The sequence below is a fragment of the Limanda limanda genome, chromosome 20 (genome assembly GCF_963576545.1).
Source record: "Limanda limanda chromosome 20, fLimLim1.1, whole genome shotgun sequence".
NCBI lineage: Eukaryota > Metazoa > Chordata > Actinopteri > Pleuronectiformes > Pleuronectidae > Limanda > Limanda limanda.
In genome coordinates, this window is record NC_083655.1 from 6,435,215 (window position 1) to 6,451,310 (window position 16,096).

Genomic DNA, 16,096 nt, shown 5'->3' on the forward strand with positions numbered 1-16,096 from the left:
AGTTTATGATACAATAAAATCATGCACATTGTAGGCTTTAGTCAAACAAGACTATTTACAACAATAGTGCACCCGTTAAAGAAACTACAACCCATGTTCACTGTAATAAAGATATACACTAAATGTACATGTGTACTACAAAGTACAATACTGTGGTTCACTTAAGCAGTTGGAGAACAATGCATTTTGCTTTAAGGCTCTATCGGACCTCTTATCCATGTTAGACGTTCTCTCCTGAAGCTGCAACAACATGGAGTCTGTTGCCTGCAGCACGAGACGGCTTCAGTTTAATAACAAGCGGATTCTTGCTCGACGGGGGCGCGACGAGGTGTCTGAAGGCAAAAATGTATTTAGTTAAATTTACATAACTTGCTGATCTGTTTTGCAAACTTCACAAAACACACAAGGACACGCCAGCGATCTTGCAGGTGCTGCGGATACGTGAGGATGGGACGCGCATGCAGAAATCCTAATCCCTGAAAGTCGGCTGTGTATAAAATAGATGGAGGCAGAACGGCTAACGAGCAAGAAGCCTGATGACAAGCAGGACTGACACCAGTGTACACCGCTCGGCCCCGGCATCAAACCCAGTTCTCTGTTGTGGCTGATCGCTGTATTCCCAGATGGTGGGGTGGGCGGGGGGGAACCATGGTCCCCATCACTCACCTCTCCATCACTTCGTCCCTAACAGATGTCCTGTAGATCAAACTGTGGCAGAAAGATCGACAGCCACTCCACGCTTCTTCTTTTTTTTACCAGATTACTAAGTCTAGTGGACAGCACGGCGATTATGAAGCGATTACTGTCGACATTAGGATGATTTATCATCATCGGTCAATCTAATAGATACTTCTGACCGAGTGTAGCCATGGTAACCGTGCTGGATGGATGGCTAGAGGTCTGCGAAAGCTCTTTTCATAAACTATAGTGGCGTCAGTGGGATTCATCACTCTTCATCTCGACCCTGTGCAAACAGGGACAACGCACATCTGGATTTAAACACACTCCTGCAGACTGTTTACCTTGATCAGCACCCGGATGGTTCCCAAGGCCTTGTGGGAAATGTAGTACCAGAAGGAGAGCTTGCAAATGGCACTGGACTCTTTCCAAACACAACTTCTGATATGAGCTTTATCACCTTTGAGTCCCACCGGCGTAGCTTCCAGATAGACAAAATGACCTGGAGAGAGACAGAGAAGAAGTGATGGAGGAGAATAGCAACAAGGAGGCAGAGAGGAATTGATATCTTCCTCTGTGTGGGCAGCTCTTGCAGCAGATGACAAATTATAGAGAGGTCGAGAGCAGTGTGGTGGGGGGGAGTGAGGGTCAGGGGTCACAGAGTAATCTCTGACTCGTATCCTAATGTCCGCTGCTACCAGTGTGAAGGGTTTTCAGTCCAGACGAGCTCGTAAAGTGAGGAGATGGGTCAGGACGACGGCTGAATGCAAACCCTTAGCGAGCGTGTTTGCGCTGTTGTGGTTTAAAATTCAGAGGCATTTTAATCGTCAATTATGTTTTACAATTACAACTAAAACCAACATTATAAAGAACAAACCCTTCATATTAACAAATAAATAAAAACCTTGCTTCTCATCATATATATGGGGGCCATTTTTCAACAGCAGCCCGTTAATGTATTTACATTAATATTCATATACATTCATTATTAAGGCTTGCATGTTATGTGTTTTGATTTAATCTCTATGTTTAATGTTCACTCTCCTATCAGAGCTGAATTGATTAAATGCCAAATGAACATTTCCTGTTTCTAATCGGAGGAACAGAACTGACGAAAAAAACACAGAATGGCTTTTATTGTCACCAACGTATTAGAGTCTCAAATCCACCTCACACCAATCTACATGTCGGTGGACTGTGGGAGGAAGTGGGAGAAGCTGGAGGAAACCCAGAGACACAGGGAGAACATCCAAACTCCACAAATGTATTATGTATCATGTATTTGTTTGGCTGCACTTAAAACAGACAAACTAGTTGATCTTCTGTTGTAATTCTGACAAAGTAGCTCTCAACAAGTGTTTGTCCAAAGCATTAAATAATTCTTAACGCTACTATGGCAACCGTAGAACGATAATTTCAAGACATTTAGAGGAAGCACTTCCATAGCAGCTGTTTGCATGTGTGTGGGTGTATGTGCTTTTTAGCATGCACATTGTAAAACAGTTACTGCCCTAACTACCGTGCATCCATCACTAGAAGGCTCACCTGCTGCACACTCACATGCTGAGAAGTAGCTCATTGATTTTGTCCCTGAAGAAGCTGAAACAGTGCATGAATTAAACATGGTGGAGAACTACCACAGCAGTTCGGCTTCAGCACGTGGGATTTTTAAAGTCAGCTCAGTTTCATTTATTCTGAATACGCAAAAAACACCCAAAAGGGAAAGAGCACTTCTCTAGTAATATAATGGGGATTCAAGCAGGACCCTGAGTCAGTAAGCAGCTTCCTTTTGATTGTGATTATGTTTTATTTCTAGATGGTTTAAGGGACAATCGTGAACACATACCATTGTCATCCATCAGCGTGTGGTCGTACGGGGGCCGTATGCCCTGGACCGATCCCTTGCCGAGCGTCCAATCAAAATTATCGGCCAGGGAGCTCTTCCATCCACAGCGGCCATTCTCAAAGGAGCAGGAAGTTCCACAATCCTTCTCATCTGTGCCGTCACCACAGTCGTCTGTGAAGTCACAGCTCTGCCCTGATTGAAAACAGCGGCCGTTGTCGCACAGCAAGAAACCAGAGGGACAGGAGCCTGGAAGATAAGAAACGGAAAGGAAAATCAGGTAAATTTGGAGCTTTTCCTAGCCACCCACTTCTAAAGCTCACAAATGAACAAGTTGTTTAATTTGCACTGTAACCAAAGTCTTACAACAAGAAACTTCCTGTCGATTTACACTTTTGTTTTAAGGTACACGTGTAAGCTAACCTCACCAGTTGCAGCATCATATTCACACATAATGATTGTGGCATTGATCTGATGAAAGCACACAAGCCTACATCCCATAATGTCAAACTTTTCTCATAAAACATATCGTTAACACTATTTTCTCCCAGTAAAACAACTCCTGTGTGCTCCAGATTAAACAGGAGAACACTAGAGCTCTGTATGAACTTCAGAGCAGCAGAAGTCGACTCAGGAGTGGGCATAGTCCATCTCCATGTAGCATCAGGGTCTCTTTAAGAGGCTTAGGAGGACAAAAGAGCATTGGGCTCTGAGCCCAAATCAGTGTATCATCGGGTTGTGGTGCTGGAATCTGCTTGTGTTGGTGCCAAGCATTCCAGCAGGGCCAGTGCCCGGCTTTGAGAAGCGTTCGAGAGGTACATGAGGCGTGATGAAGAGGGGTGGTCCCTGTAATTAAAGCAGAGAAAGGGCTATAAGTCCCTCCTAATCCTTTGTTCCTCTTCAGATGCACAGGACCAGAAGCAATGTGCCCCAACAAAGGCAAAGAGAAAAGCCAGGAAGCCACAGCTCCCGACCGCGAAGCCACGGCGCCTCACCGCCGACTGAGGAGCCCGGCTGAAGCTGCAGGTGGATTCAAGAAGAAGGGAAGTGAACGTTTGAAGATGATACTGTTTCACCTCTGTCAGAACAGGTCTCATTGCGTATGCAGCTCTTCACATGTGACTATGTGAACTTAGACTTGTTTGAAGTATATCTCTTATTACGTGGATAAATGAATGGCTTATATTCCAGTGAGCAGTGTGACCTTCTCACCTTCCCCCTAATGATATACAGTATATGGGTCAGAGTGTCACACTGCCCTCTGGTGATCAACTCACATTAAACTTCTAAACTAAGTCTTCCAACTTTTACATTGAAAGAAGCAAAAAAAAGTAGAGCTCTCTTTTTCCCCTATAGTGTCTGAAATGTAATCTTAAACCCTGAGTACATATTATATCTGGCTTACACTCGTTTTCTTTTATCAATTTATAAATGAAACTGTGTCTTCATTCATTTCCTGCCATGCATGCTGAATGTAAAGCCTCCATATTCTTTTATTTGCCCGTGGAGTTAGTCTACATGCACAGAGGAATCTGCATATAACACGCCGCTGGCATAAAACACATTTATACATGCTGAGCTTGCAAAATCACTAAGTGTGAACTGGCTCTCACCGCCCACACACTGTAATGCAAAGTGGAGAAGCAGTGGAGGGAGAAGCCCCAGGGGAGCTTCAGTGTATAATTACAGTTCCTGCTGTCTTTGGTCTGATTAGTATTACTGCACTGTATTGCACTGTACTACACTGTACTGTACTGTACTGCACTATACTGTACTGTACTGTACTCTACACCTTCTGATGAGAAAACTAATCAATGAAAGCAGATTTCCACGTCACCCATGACTCTTCATCCTCAAGACTCACAGCTCTGGCCACTACGCTGAAAATATATACTGTACTAGATAATCCCTGTTCTCTAAGTACCCATTCAGATATATGGGAGGAAGAGGCATCACACAACAACACTAACACAGGATTGGTGGACTGTATAGACTACGGAACAAGAAACAGCCGACATCACAAAAGCAACAGGCAGGAGTCTCAGGCAGGAAAAGAAGAGCAGCGCTAGGACCTAAAACGATCCATTACTGGCTGAATTCATGAGCATTGACCCCAAAACCGAGGGTGAAATAAACTCCACCCGTGTGGGAGATTTTCATATTCACGTTCAACTTTAACATCAACTTGAACTCCAGTGGCCGATGAGCGGGAGAGTGCGATGACGAACTGTAAACCTAATTACCAGCTCTTACATGGAGGCATCATTAACATGCAGACCCGCCTTCAGATCTCAGCAAGACCGCCCAACTGCAACGCTCTCTGGAGACCCACTAATACTCCCGCTCTCCAGGAGGGAAGCGCTCCACAGAAAGCAGGAATACAGACAAATGGAGGGAGACAGTGAGTCAGTGAACCAAGTTGAGGGGAAGAGACGGCTGAGAGGAAATTTAAAACACATCACACTGCTGTTTAAGATCAGCTCGTCCGGCTCTAAACGACAGGGAGACTCTTGAAGGAGACACACAGCTTCTCGTCCCTTTCAGCTCAGGAACTCCGTGTTCGCTGCAGCATCCGATACGAGAGAAAGTCAATGCTTTTAATGGGGCAGTAATATCTGCAATGACACTGGTAATAAATCAGACGGTGTTGTTTTAAATCACCTCGTAAAAGAATGTAAGTGGTGCAAAGAAATGTGTAATAGTTGAATAATTCAAGTCTAAGATGCAGACAATGATTTTTCAAAGCACCTATTTTTCTCATGGCAGCATAATCCTTGTTGAAACTGGATGCTGGTCAGAAGTGAGTATGTTACCAAATATCTATTTTTTCATATATTTTCACCTTTTACAAACACAAATTCTTCAGAGGAAACTGAGGAGTCAATCATTCAAGACTGTTTTCAAGTTTAAAGTTGTGAGATGTTCCCAATTTCTTTATGATTACATTTGTTGAGATTTCTTTTTAATTTGCATCATTAAAAACGTAATGAAATGGCCATATTTCAAGTTAAGAGGAGCAGTAAAAGATCCTCTAATTGCCAATATGAGTATATTGTTTCAGTGAAAATCATCCAGACTGTATTTATCGACTACGACCAAATAACTTAATAGCGTTTATAAATCATAAGTTCATAGATTTGGCACTTTGGGCTCTAAAGTCATTTGTTCATTTAACACCCTCAACAATTTTTAAAGCTTTGTGTGAAATTGGTTCTAAAGGAAAACAGATGGTTATTTAATAAAGGTAAGAGGAACACTGCAGCCCAGGCACTCTCCTTGTCACAATAGAATTAAAAAGCCGTTATGTCCTGGCAAGCTAATCTGATCCAGCTCCGCTCTGGTCTTCACTGAAGTCTTTAGCAGAAATATCCTGACTTGTCATTTTCACTCCTGTGCAAACCAGCCCGGCCATTTTATCACAATTCTTGTTTGGCAAAGGCAAAGTGCCCTAAAGTCTCTCTGAACTGCCGCTGTGAACGTTTGCACTGGAGCCGTTAAAGGTCACTGCTGTTATTCAGCAGCAGTGCACACGTACTTCAGCGTCTCGTCGGGCTTTACAGGCCGATGATATTGTACAAATGGTTTCTGACCCTGTCAAAGCTCCCTGAGAAAACAAAGGGAAACTGCTGTGAAAAGAAATCAAATAAAAATTGTGAGAGGCAAAAGGAAAGAAAGTTCGCTCTCCTATGGATGATTGGGGACATATCACAAAGTGGACATATTAACATTTTGACCTGAAGACACTAGGATTAAAGCAAATCCATTTAGGGTAATGTGTGGATAGTTAGAGGAGCGCAAATCAAGCAGGGTATACGGAAAATCTAAAAACACCTTCATGGGCTCAGCTTGAATTAAACACAGCAGTTGAGTTTATACCTGCAGGAGGCGCAGGAGTGTTGTCCTCCAATCCGTCCGAGGAGGTGAGCAGACACCCCGGAGAGAACGTGATGTCATCCAGGCAGATGTCGCCCTTCCAGCTCCGGCCCACTTTCCCCTCGAACACGACCTGGAAGTCTTGGGTGTGGCTGAGCTGGATCTCCCTCATCTGCCAGTAGTTGCCCTGGTCTCCTGTCAGGTTGAGCAGAGGGTGAAGCTCTCCTTGGCTTTTCCTGGACACGCTGAGGTTCCCGATGCCGTCCCCCGACATGTGGACGTAGAAACGCATCTGGGCGAAGGACACAAAATGAGAAGTACCTAAAAGAAATATCCCTTTTTACCTCTGCTGTAGTGAAGAATACCCAGATTAATGGACTCAGTGTTAATCGTGTGACTTGATTGATGCACTTTTCTCCTCTGCCCTTGACTTTGTTCAGATTGGAGATGTGTTTTTGTCTGGCAGCGTTATCTCTTGTAGGTTTGCTCTTCAAATAGAAGCGTGTTCATGAGCTACAACCGCCCTGCGACCCCCTTCCTCTCAGCGTGCAGACAGCCAGTCCTACTCTCCTCCTCAGCCCCCCCACCCCCCCCTCAGATCTTCCTCCACTTTAATTGGAGCCTTTTGCCGACTGCATGAATGATTGACAGGTCCGGAGTGGGATTAGACAGATATGAGGCGCAAAGCAAAGCGGGCAGTCAATCAAGAGATCTGTCCGAGTGGAGCATCAGGCTGACAGGCATGGAGGACACACACACGGGCGCGCGCACACACACACACACACACACACACACACACACACACACACACACACACACACACACACACACACACTAAATTGGCCATAAGTGACATGTGTAAATTCCTTCTAGTACAACACACAGGTTCAAACCATTGAAAAACGTGTTTTTGCACACATAACTACTTGTATGGATAAATATTCCAACATAAATTTGGCTTTTATAAGACATACTTGAATTCTGTGTATAATTTACTGCCTGTGTTGAACACACCCCTGTGAACATTTGCTGATGATTTACAACCTTGCTTAGAAGTCAAACAGTGTTTGAACACTGAATCTCGATGCACTGGTCGAATGGTTTCGCTTCCCAATCTCTAATTCATATCTACCCCTGCCTTCTGCCCTTTGACCTCGATCTCACCTTGCACTCTGAGCTCCTGCGGCTGAGCAGAGGTCCTGATATGCGGGCGACATCTCCCACTGAGAGGAAGGAGCTCTCGAGGTAGAGGTAGTGTCCCGAGGGGTCCCTCATGGTGTGGTCGCTGGACGGCCCCGTGCCAATCGTCGGCGTTCTGCCCGCTTTGAGGAGCCAATCAAAGTCATCCTGTCGGCACTGGCGCCAGGAGCAGAGGTCAAACTCAAAACTGCAGCGTCCACTGAAGCCCTCTACAAAAAGACGGCGATGAGAAAAATAATCAATTCAGGCCTGTCTAGTTATCTGGAATTTAACCTTCCTGCCGTATGGTCAGTCGGCCATTAGAGGAGGCCTCACTGCAGATGTAGGGGTCCTCGTCGGAGCTGTCTCCGCAGTGGTTGATGAAGTCACACAGGTTGTCCTGAGGGATGCAGAAGCCGTTGGCACAGGCGTACTGCTCCGGTGCACATGGTCGATCTGGAGGAAGCGGAGGGGAGCAGTTCAGGAAGCCGACGTCGTCTATCACCACGTCCCCCATGTAGCTGATCCCCCGCTGGGCCCTGAACACCACCTGGCAGAGGACAACAGACCTACGTTCAACTCCTGTCACTCACGTAAGCACAATCATATTTTTTTTGACTCCAGAGTCGAAGGATTAACGCGATCAGGCACGACACTGAAACAAAAGAGCCTCTGAGTGCGTGTTGTCACGACGACCTGGAATAACCTCAGCAGACCGACACTGTGAGGGGATCGGGAATCTGACTACTGTCACACACGAGTTAAGACTCATTAGACTGAATTAGACTCAATCAATTCATCATTGATCATCAAGGCTGCCTGTCCACTTCAGCCTGGCGTGATTGAAATTAAGTCAATTACACTGATGTACACAGTCGTCTAAGAGACTGCCCTTGGTATGCATATTGTGACAAAGATGCTTTTCACACTATATATTAGACCCGGCACTATAATATGTTAATCTCTGTATGTTGGGATGAAATAAATACGAAGAAAAGGTCCAACAGATGAGTAATGAGGCCATGAGGTGAAGAGGGTCTAATCAAAGTCTGCTACTGTCCGATGGAGAGATATTATTTCCCATCCTCCATAATGAGTATTTGATGTAAATCAAGCTGCCCCTACCTTTTTTAATTTAACACTCATATATTTCTAAGTGATTCTTCTGCCAGAAAAAGCATGAATTTGGTTTCCATGACCCACCATCATCATTCTTTTTTGTGTAAATGGTGGTCAGACTTCTCTGGAGTTATTAACGCTGGCACCTTATGCCCTTGAATGAACTCATACTGAACACAACAAAAATCTTTAAACCTTCAGTGATTAATTCAAAGCAACACAAAGGAGTTACAGACCTGAAAGTTGTTGGATAAGCCCAGAAAAACTTCTCCTCGTCTCCATCTGTTGCTGTGGTTACCCGTCTGAGACCAGACCTCATGACTGACGTTTTTGTATTTCAGCAGCACCTGCAGATATTGTGAGAACAATAGAAATGTATATTTACACGTCTGCGATTCAATTCTGTGCCCGATGCTCGACACCCAAACCGAGTGCCCTGCTCACCTGCAGTGACCCCACGGTGAAGCCGCTCATGTGGTACCAGAAGACCAGGGTGCAGTAAGGCCCGGTGGAGGAGATGACGGGGGTCAGAAGGTCAGTGGTTTGGCCGTAGCCTCCGTTTGAACTGTCTGCATACATGTACCAACCATCAGGGGTGCCTCTATCACAGGGACGACAGGAGATAAAGGACGATATCGTGATTATGTCCTCAAACTGTGAGTGGGGCAAGGGATTTTAGATTCAGATTGTAGCGTGTTGTACAGCTTTGTATGGACGCCCATTTCCGCCACTGTGATGAAAAAAAAGAATTGGTATCACATTATTATGAGATAGTATCTCATAATTTTGACTTAGCATCTCATAATTATGACTTAGCATCTCATTACTATGAGATAGTATCTCATTATTATGACTTAGTATCTCATTATTATGAGATAGTATCTCATAATTATGACTTAGTATCTCATTATTATGAGATCAGAATCAGAATCAGAATTATTTTATTTGCCAAGTATATTTGCACATACAGGAAATTATGGAAGCCCATTTCCGCCACTGTGATGAAAATAAAAAAAATTGGTATCTCATAATTATGACTTAGCATCTCATTATTATGAGATACTATCTCATAATTATGACTTAGCATCTCATTATTATGAGATAGTATCTCATTATTATGACTTAGTATCTCATAATTATGACTTAGCATCTCATAATTATGACTTAGTATCTCATTATTATGAGATAGTATCTCATAATTATGACTTAGCATCTCATAATTATGACTTAGTATCTCATTATTATGAGATAGTATCTCATAATTATGACTTAGCATCTCATTATTATGAGATAGTATCTCATAATTATGACTTAGCATCTCATTATTATGAGATAGTATCTCATAATTATGACTTAGCATCTCATTTTTATGACTTAGCATCTCATTATTATGAGATAGTATCTCATAATTCTGACTTAGCATCTCATTATTATGAGATAGTATCTCATAATTATGATTTAACATCTCATTATTATGAGATAGTATCTCATAATTATGACTTAGCATCTCATTATTATGAGATAGTATCTCATAATTATGACTTAGCATCTCATTATTATGACTTAGTATCTCATTATTATGACTTAGTATCTCATAGTTATGACTTAGCATCTCATAATTCTGACTAAGTGTCTCATTATTATGAGATAGCACTCATAATTATGACTTAACATCTCATTATTATGAGATAGTATCTCATAATTATGACTTAACATCTCATTATTATGAGATAGTATCTCATTATTATGACTTAGCATCTCATAATTATGACTTAACATCTCATTATTATGAGATAGTATCTCATAATTATGACTTAGCATCTCATAATTATGACTTAACATCTCATTATTATGAGATAGTATCTCATTATTATGACTTAGCATCTCATAATTATGACTTAACATCTCATTATTATGAGATAGTATCTCATAATTATGACTTAGCATCTCATAATTATGACTTAACATCTCATTATTATGAGATAGTATCTCATTATTATGACTTAACATCTCATTATTATGAGATAGTATCTCATTATTATGACTTAGCATCTCATTATTATGAGATAGATACTATCTCATAATAATGAGATACCAATTTATTTATTTTTTCATCACAGTGGTGGAAATGGGCTTCCATAGCTTTGTCAAAACAGGGCAGTTTGATTGTTTTTTTCACCAAGGCCTTATCGATTGCGAGCCAATCAAGGGTGGGCGGAAGGATTGAGGAAGGAGGAGTTGCAGCTGGGTAAAGAAAGAAGATAGCGTCTGCAAATCTGACTGAGGGGGGGGAGGGAATGAGTCAAAGTGGTCAAAGGGCAGGGCCGTCTTCTGCTCTCCCTGTCCATTCAATAAAACATAGATAAGGAAAATCAGATCACTGTCCGTCTATATAAATGGACCTGACTCTCTTTGAGCCTCACAGTCCAATCTTTTGAAAATGTCTTTGCTTTTAGTGAAATGAAGACGAGATAATGCCCCAAAAAAAGAAAATGCAAGTAACTAATTATTTTGAATTTTCTACTTTCTACTCTTTCTCCTTAGCTGTTAGTTACCTTTTTTTATTATCCAATTTGAATTTATGAAGCACCCACTCCTCTGGACTGTGGACGCTTCTCTCTTTCTCTTTCTCTTCTTCTTTCTTATTACCTACCCACGGATCACATGAATCACATTGCCTTTACAATATCTGGAACACTAACATTGTATTTTAGAGTCAAACCCTAAGATATTTGGTTTACTTGCATCTATTTATCATTTTCTGAGAAGCTGGAACCTGCAAATATTTGTCATTTTTGCGTGAAAGGTTTCTTAATCAGCCACTTGATTAATTGACCACTTGATTCAGCTCCATAGGTATCACCATCATCAGTTTTGTTGTTGCTCACAGGGTGTGGTCAATGATGGGACGATCGTACTGCTCTCCATCATGAATGCTCTCCCCTTGATCAGGTGACCAGCGGAATTCGTGGACTGGGACCAGGGGGGTGTCGACAATCGTCCAACCACACGTGTCACCTCCTTCAAAATCGCACATTTCCTTCACTGGAGTAAGATAGAGATAAAATCAGCGGATAAGACCAAAACCCAGTGAAATATTATGCTTTGAAAGAACGGAAAAAGGCATTTTACCGCAGTTTAATTCATCAGAGCCGTCGGAGCAGTCGGGTCTGAAGTCACACTCTTTGCTCTGGGGAACACACTCCCCATACGCCCTGCACACAAACTCTCCATCGGGGCAGCTGTGGGGGGGGACTGTGGGGGCCGGAGTGGTCACTACGGGGGTTGTGGTGTTCTGCATGGGGAGCTCCCCTAAAACACAAATCCACAGTGGAGGTGGAAACTCAATCAGTGTTGTAAAATTGTCCTAAAGTCCTAATCTTGTTCATTTTTCTTCTCCCGTTTACCTTCATATGTGTCACAGTCCAGGAAGGAAAGGTCGTCGATAGCAATGTCTCCAGTGAAATCATCTCCAACTGTACCTTCAATCAAAATCTGACGACAAGGAAAGTTATAAGAAACAAGGTGACGTACATTTAGACTGAGCAAGATTAAAGTGCACCAACTACTTTTGGTTTTATATTAGATTTCACATAATTACAATAATCTCCAAGCCTCCTTTCTTCAAAGTGATTGTTCTCTAAACATCTTTAGAGCCTCTGTCATTTCACTAGAATAAATTGTGATCTTGTATTTGGATTCCGGGATAAAATATTAAGCCAACTAACAACTTTATGATACTTTTTTTTTTTTTTTTACAACATCATTAAGTTTGATATCAAGGTTTCTCAAAAGCCACAACACACACTTATATCCTCCTCACAAAGTCCCCTGGGTGTTTGAATGGATTTTCTATCCATCACATTAATCACATTGCCTTGAAAAATATCACAATATGTTCTTGCTCGCTGCTTTGCCAGTAAGCATCGGTACGGTTCCTGAATTTTAAGTTTGATCACGGCTTCCCAAAGCAACAAATCATTGACTAAAAGGCTATTGCATCAGATGAGTTGTGTCAGCAGTCGCTTGGCTTGTTTGCTTTGCGTCATTGCCAAGGAGAACGTAATTTGGAGATATTGAACGAATAAAGTCTGATATAAGCTTCCAAGAAAAATCCTTCAAAGTGGAGTAAGATGATGTTTTCTGCTGATATTGCCACTGCCGAGAAGTCTGCTGAATATGTCGACTGCAGAATAAAGCAGATCTAACATTTTGCAAACAGGGTTTTGAACACTGTGCCATTAATCAACCACAACCGTCTTGGAAAGAATTGAATTAACTTTAATGCTTTGCAGCTTATTGTTGCCTTTTGATTCTTCAGTTGCTCTGAACATGCTTAGTTGTGGTTCCATTAAATCTCGGTGCAAATTCAAAGGGATTATGTCGGTGCAACTGACGATCTTGATGTTAAATCTCTCCGTGCAAGCAAATGTGTGCAAGCAAATGGATCAGCCTGAGACTGAATTTAATTCAACTCCTTCACTATTAGCACTTCTGCACTCAATTATTTTTGACAAATCGAGCTCTTGTCTTCGAAGCCGCAATGAAGGAAAAGTCTTTAACGGCTTGTCAAGCCACACTCACTTATGAGTGATGACAGAACATATATCTCGAGGCATCGGTTGTGAGCAGAGAAGCTATTAAACAGAGCTTCATCACACATTGCTGGAGAAAAATACAGATTCTCATTACTGTTGCCTGCCAGGAAACTGTGTTTACCTGAAGCTCAAGTCTCCATGTCTGTCTATATTCAAGGCGACTTAATGGAAATCATTCATATGACTACAAATGCTATTGCCGTGTCAAAAGTAAAGATTTCATCCTTTTGCCTGCATTACATTCCATTGCGTTTCAGAATCAACTGCATTATTTAAACAGATAAGATTCCAGTAGCTTTAAAGCATGGTCAGCTTTTAAAATAGGACTGGATGATGGTCAGTACAAAATACTATAGGTTTCTCTATCCATGTCAATGTTTGAACAAGACCAGGATAAGACTCAAAACAGAACACAATGTGGAAGTATCTAAAATTGATCTGTTGAAAGAATCAGAGGCCTAAACACACACTAAGAAAGATAACATTTCCTCTTTTGCATCAGTTCCTGGAGCATTACATTCATCCTGGGATTAGTTACCTGGAAAGGCCGAGCACTGTTGAGGTAGAGAGTCTTCCTGTGCCACAGGTTTCCTTGGTCTCCGTATCCTACCCACAGCATGTGACCTCTGCCTGTGGAGGTGGTCCTCATGTACACCCCCAGGCAGAACACGTGGGATCCAAACATGTGGTAATGAAAACGGAAAACGCAGTGGTGGCGGGACTTGGAGGGGTCCTTGTCCCGCTGGAGGGTGGGTTGGAAGACCCGACTCAGCAGCACCGCAGTGTCCTTGAACTCCTGGGGGACGGACGACTCGATGAAGAGGTAGTGGCCCTGGCTGGTGCCCAGCGTGTGGTCCTTCCAGGGCCCCGTGTTGAAGGAGGGCGTGGGGCCTTGGGTGTGAGTCCAGTCAAACACATCTCCTCCGCTCTGCTCCTGCTGCCAGCTGCACAGGCCGTGCTCAAAGTTACACTGGAGCGTCGGAGCTGGGAGACATGACAGAAAAGGAATTTTACCCTGTACAACACTCCGCTCCATATACACTTACTTCACATCATATGTGATATGTGTTCATATAAACCATATTGATATTATATATCATTTTATACAATAATATTGTCACACTCTGTCTACATATTCTTACACTCATAGTATATTATATTACCTATTGTATAGTCAACTACTTATATTCATACCTCTACTATATATCATATATTATATCATACTCTCTGTATATTCTTTGTATACATAAGTCTATATACATATATTTATACATGTGTACATGTTATTTTTATTATTATTATTATTATATCACTATTACTATTATTATTATATATACTGTTGCTGCCATTATTACTATATACTGCTTTTATATTGGTATAATTACTATCATATATAAATATATATTATGTTATATTATATACTATATATACTGTACTATTTTTATATACTGTCTAACAATAACATTACCATCATATCATCAGTACTATTACCATCATCTTGCCACTGCACCTTATCTACCTATTTTATTTTATTTTATCTTGTGCTTCTGTTTTTTATTCTTTCTACCTCAATATTTTTTTATTTTATTTTATTCTATTGTATTATATTTTATTGTATTCAAATATACCGGCTGCTATGACAACTTAATTTCCCTTAGGGGATGAATAAAGTAATCTATAATAATCTATCTATCTATCTATCTATCTATCTATCTATCTATCTATCTATCTATCTATCTATCTATCTATCTATCTATCTATCTATCTATCTATCTATCTATCTATCTATCTATCTATCTATCTATCTATCTATCTATCTATCTATCTATCTATCTATCTATCTATCTATCTATCTATCTATCTATCTATCTATCTATCTATCTATCTATCTATCTATCTATCTATCTATCTATCTATCTATCTATCTATCTATCTATCTATCTATCTATCTATCTATCTATCTATCTATCTATCTATCTATCTATCTATCTATCTATCTATCTATCTATCTATCTATCTATCTATCTATCTATTAACTAGAATCAGAGAAGTGTCAAAGCAAGTAAGTGATTTACTGAAGTTTCATACAACATTTGAATGTAATAAGTAGTATACGAGACACTCACAACATCCCTCCTCATCTGATCCATCCCCACAGTCGTCCACGAGGTCACACAGCTGCAGGCGCTCCACACACGCCCTGGTGCGCTCGCAGTGGAAATGTGTGCGCCCGGGACACTCCGCCACCGCCTGGGGCATCGAACAGTTTTTGAAGGCGATATCGTCCAAGGCGGAGACGCCATCGAACACGCCGAGGCTGATCTTCGCCAGAGAGATCTGGAAGGGCTGGCTGATGCGTCCCAGCTGCACCGTCACCTGGTTCCATTGGGTTCCCTGGTCGTAAAAGGTTCTCCATATAACTGTGTTGTTGTGGCTTCCGTTGATTCGAAGGTACATGTCGGCGGCCCCCACAGAAATGCCTGAGTTGTAATGCCTGAAGGAGATGAGGGAGAGAATAGAAGCAAAACAAAATCACCGACAGTAATACTCCAGCATAGCGACGTGAGCATTTTGTGGAATTATGCCTCTGAGAGGTCTTCCTTAGATCAGAAACTGTAAATCAAAGACAGATTGCTCTTGGGATCCTGCATATGCTTTCTGGAAATTTATAAATCTCTGTCACTTTTCTGCCAGGAGTACCCATCCAGTCACCCGGGGGGGATTTAATCTGTCATTTGACATACACTTTTAGAGGCCATTAAACTGTCAAAATGTGATGGATTGGGATACATATCTTCCGATCGTG

At 41.7% G+C, this 16,096-nt stretch overlaps 1 protein-coding gene across 1 annotated transcript in view; it reads right to left on the reverse strand.

The window, feature by feature from the left end:
- malrd1 (MAM and LDL receptor class A domain containing 1) overlaps positions 1-16,096 on the reverse strand; it is a 42,224-nt gene that overhangs the window by 17,927 nt on the left and 8,201 nt on the right. The window contains exons 9-20 of the mRNA XM_061094173.1: positions 15,417-15,784; positions 13,829-14,274; positions 12,100-12,187; positions 11,825-12,004; positions 11,581-11,737; positions 9,137-9,293; positions 8,929-9,039; positions 7,910-8,123; positions 7,559-7,803; positions 6,398-6,686; positions 2,525-2,770; positions 1,023-1,180 (exon numbers count right to left, since the gene is read on the reverse strand). Of these exons, the coding sequence (XP_060950156.1) occupies positions 1,023-1,180; positions 2,525-2,770; positions 6,398-6,686; positions 7,559-7,803; positions 7,910-8,123; positions 8,929-9,039; positions 9,137-9,293; positions 11,581-11,737; positions 11,825-12,004; positions 12,100-12,187; positions 13,829-14,274; positions 15,417-15,784 (2,659 nt within the window). The remainder of the gene's footprint in view (positions 1-1,022; positions 1,181-2,524; positions 2,771-6,397; positions 6,687-7,558; positions 7,804-7,909; positions 8,124-8,928; positions 9,040-9,136; positions 9,294-11,580; positions 11,738-11,824; positions 12,005-12,099; positions 12,188-13,828; positions 14,275-15,416; positions 15,785-16,096) is intronic.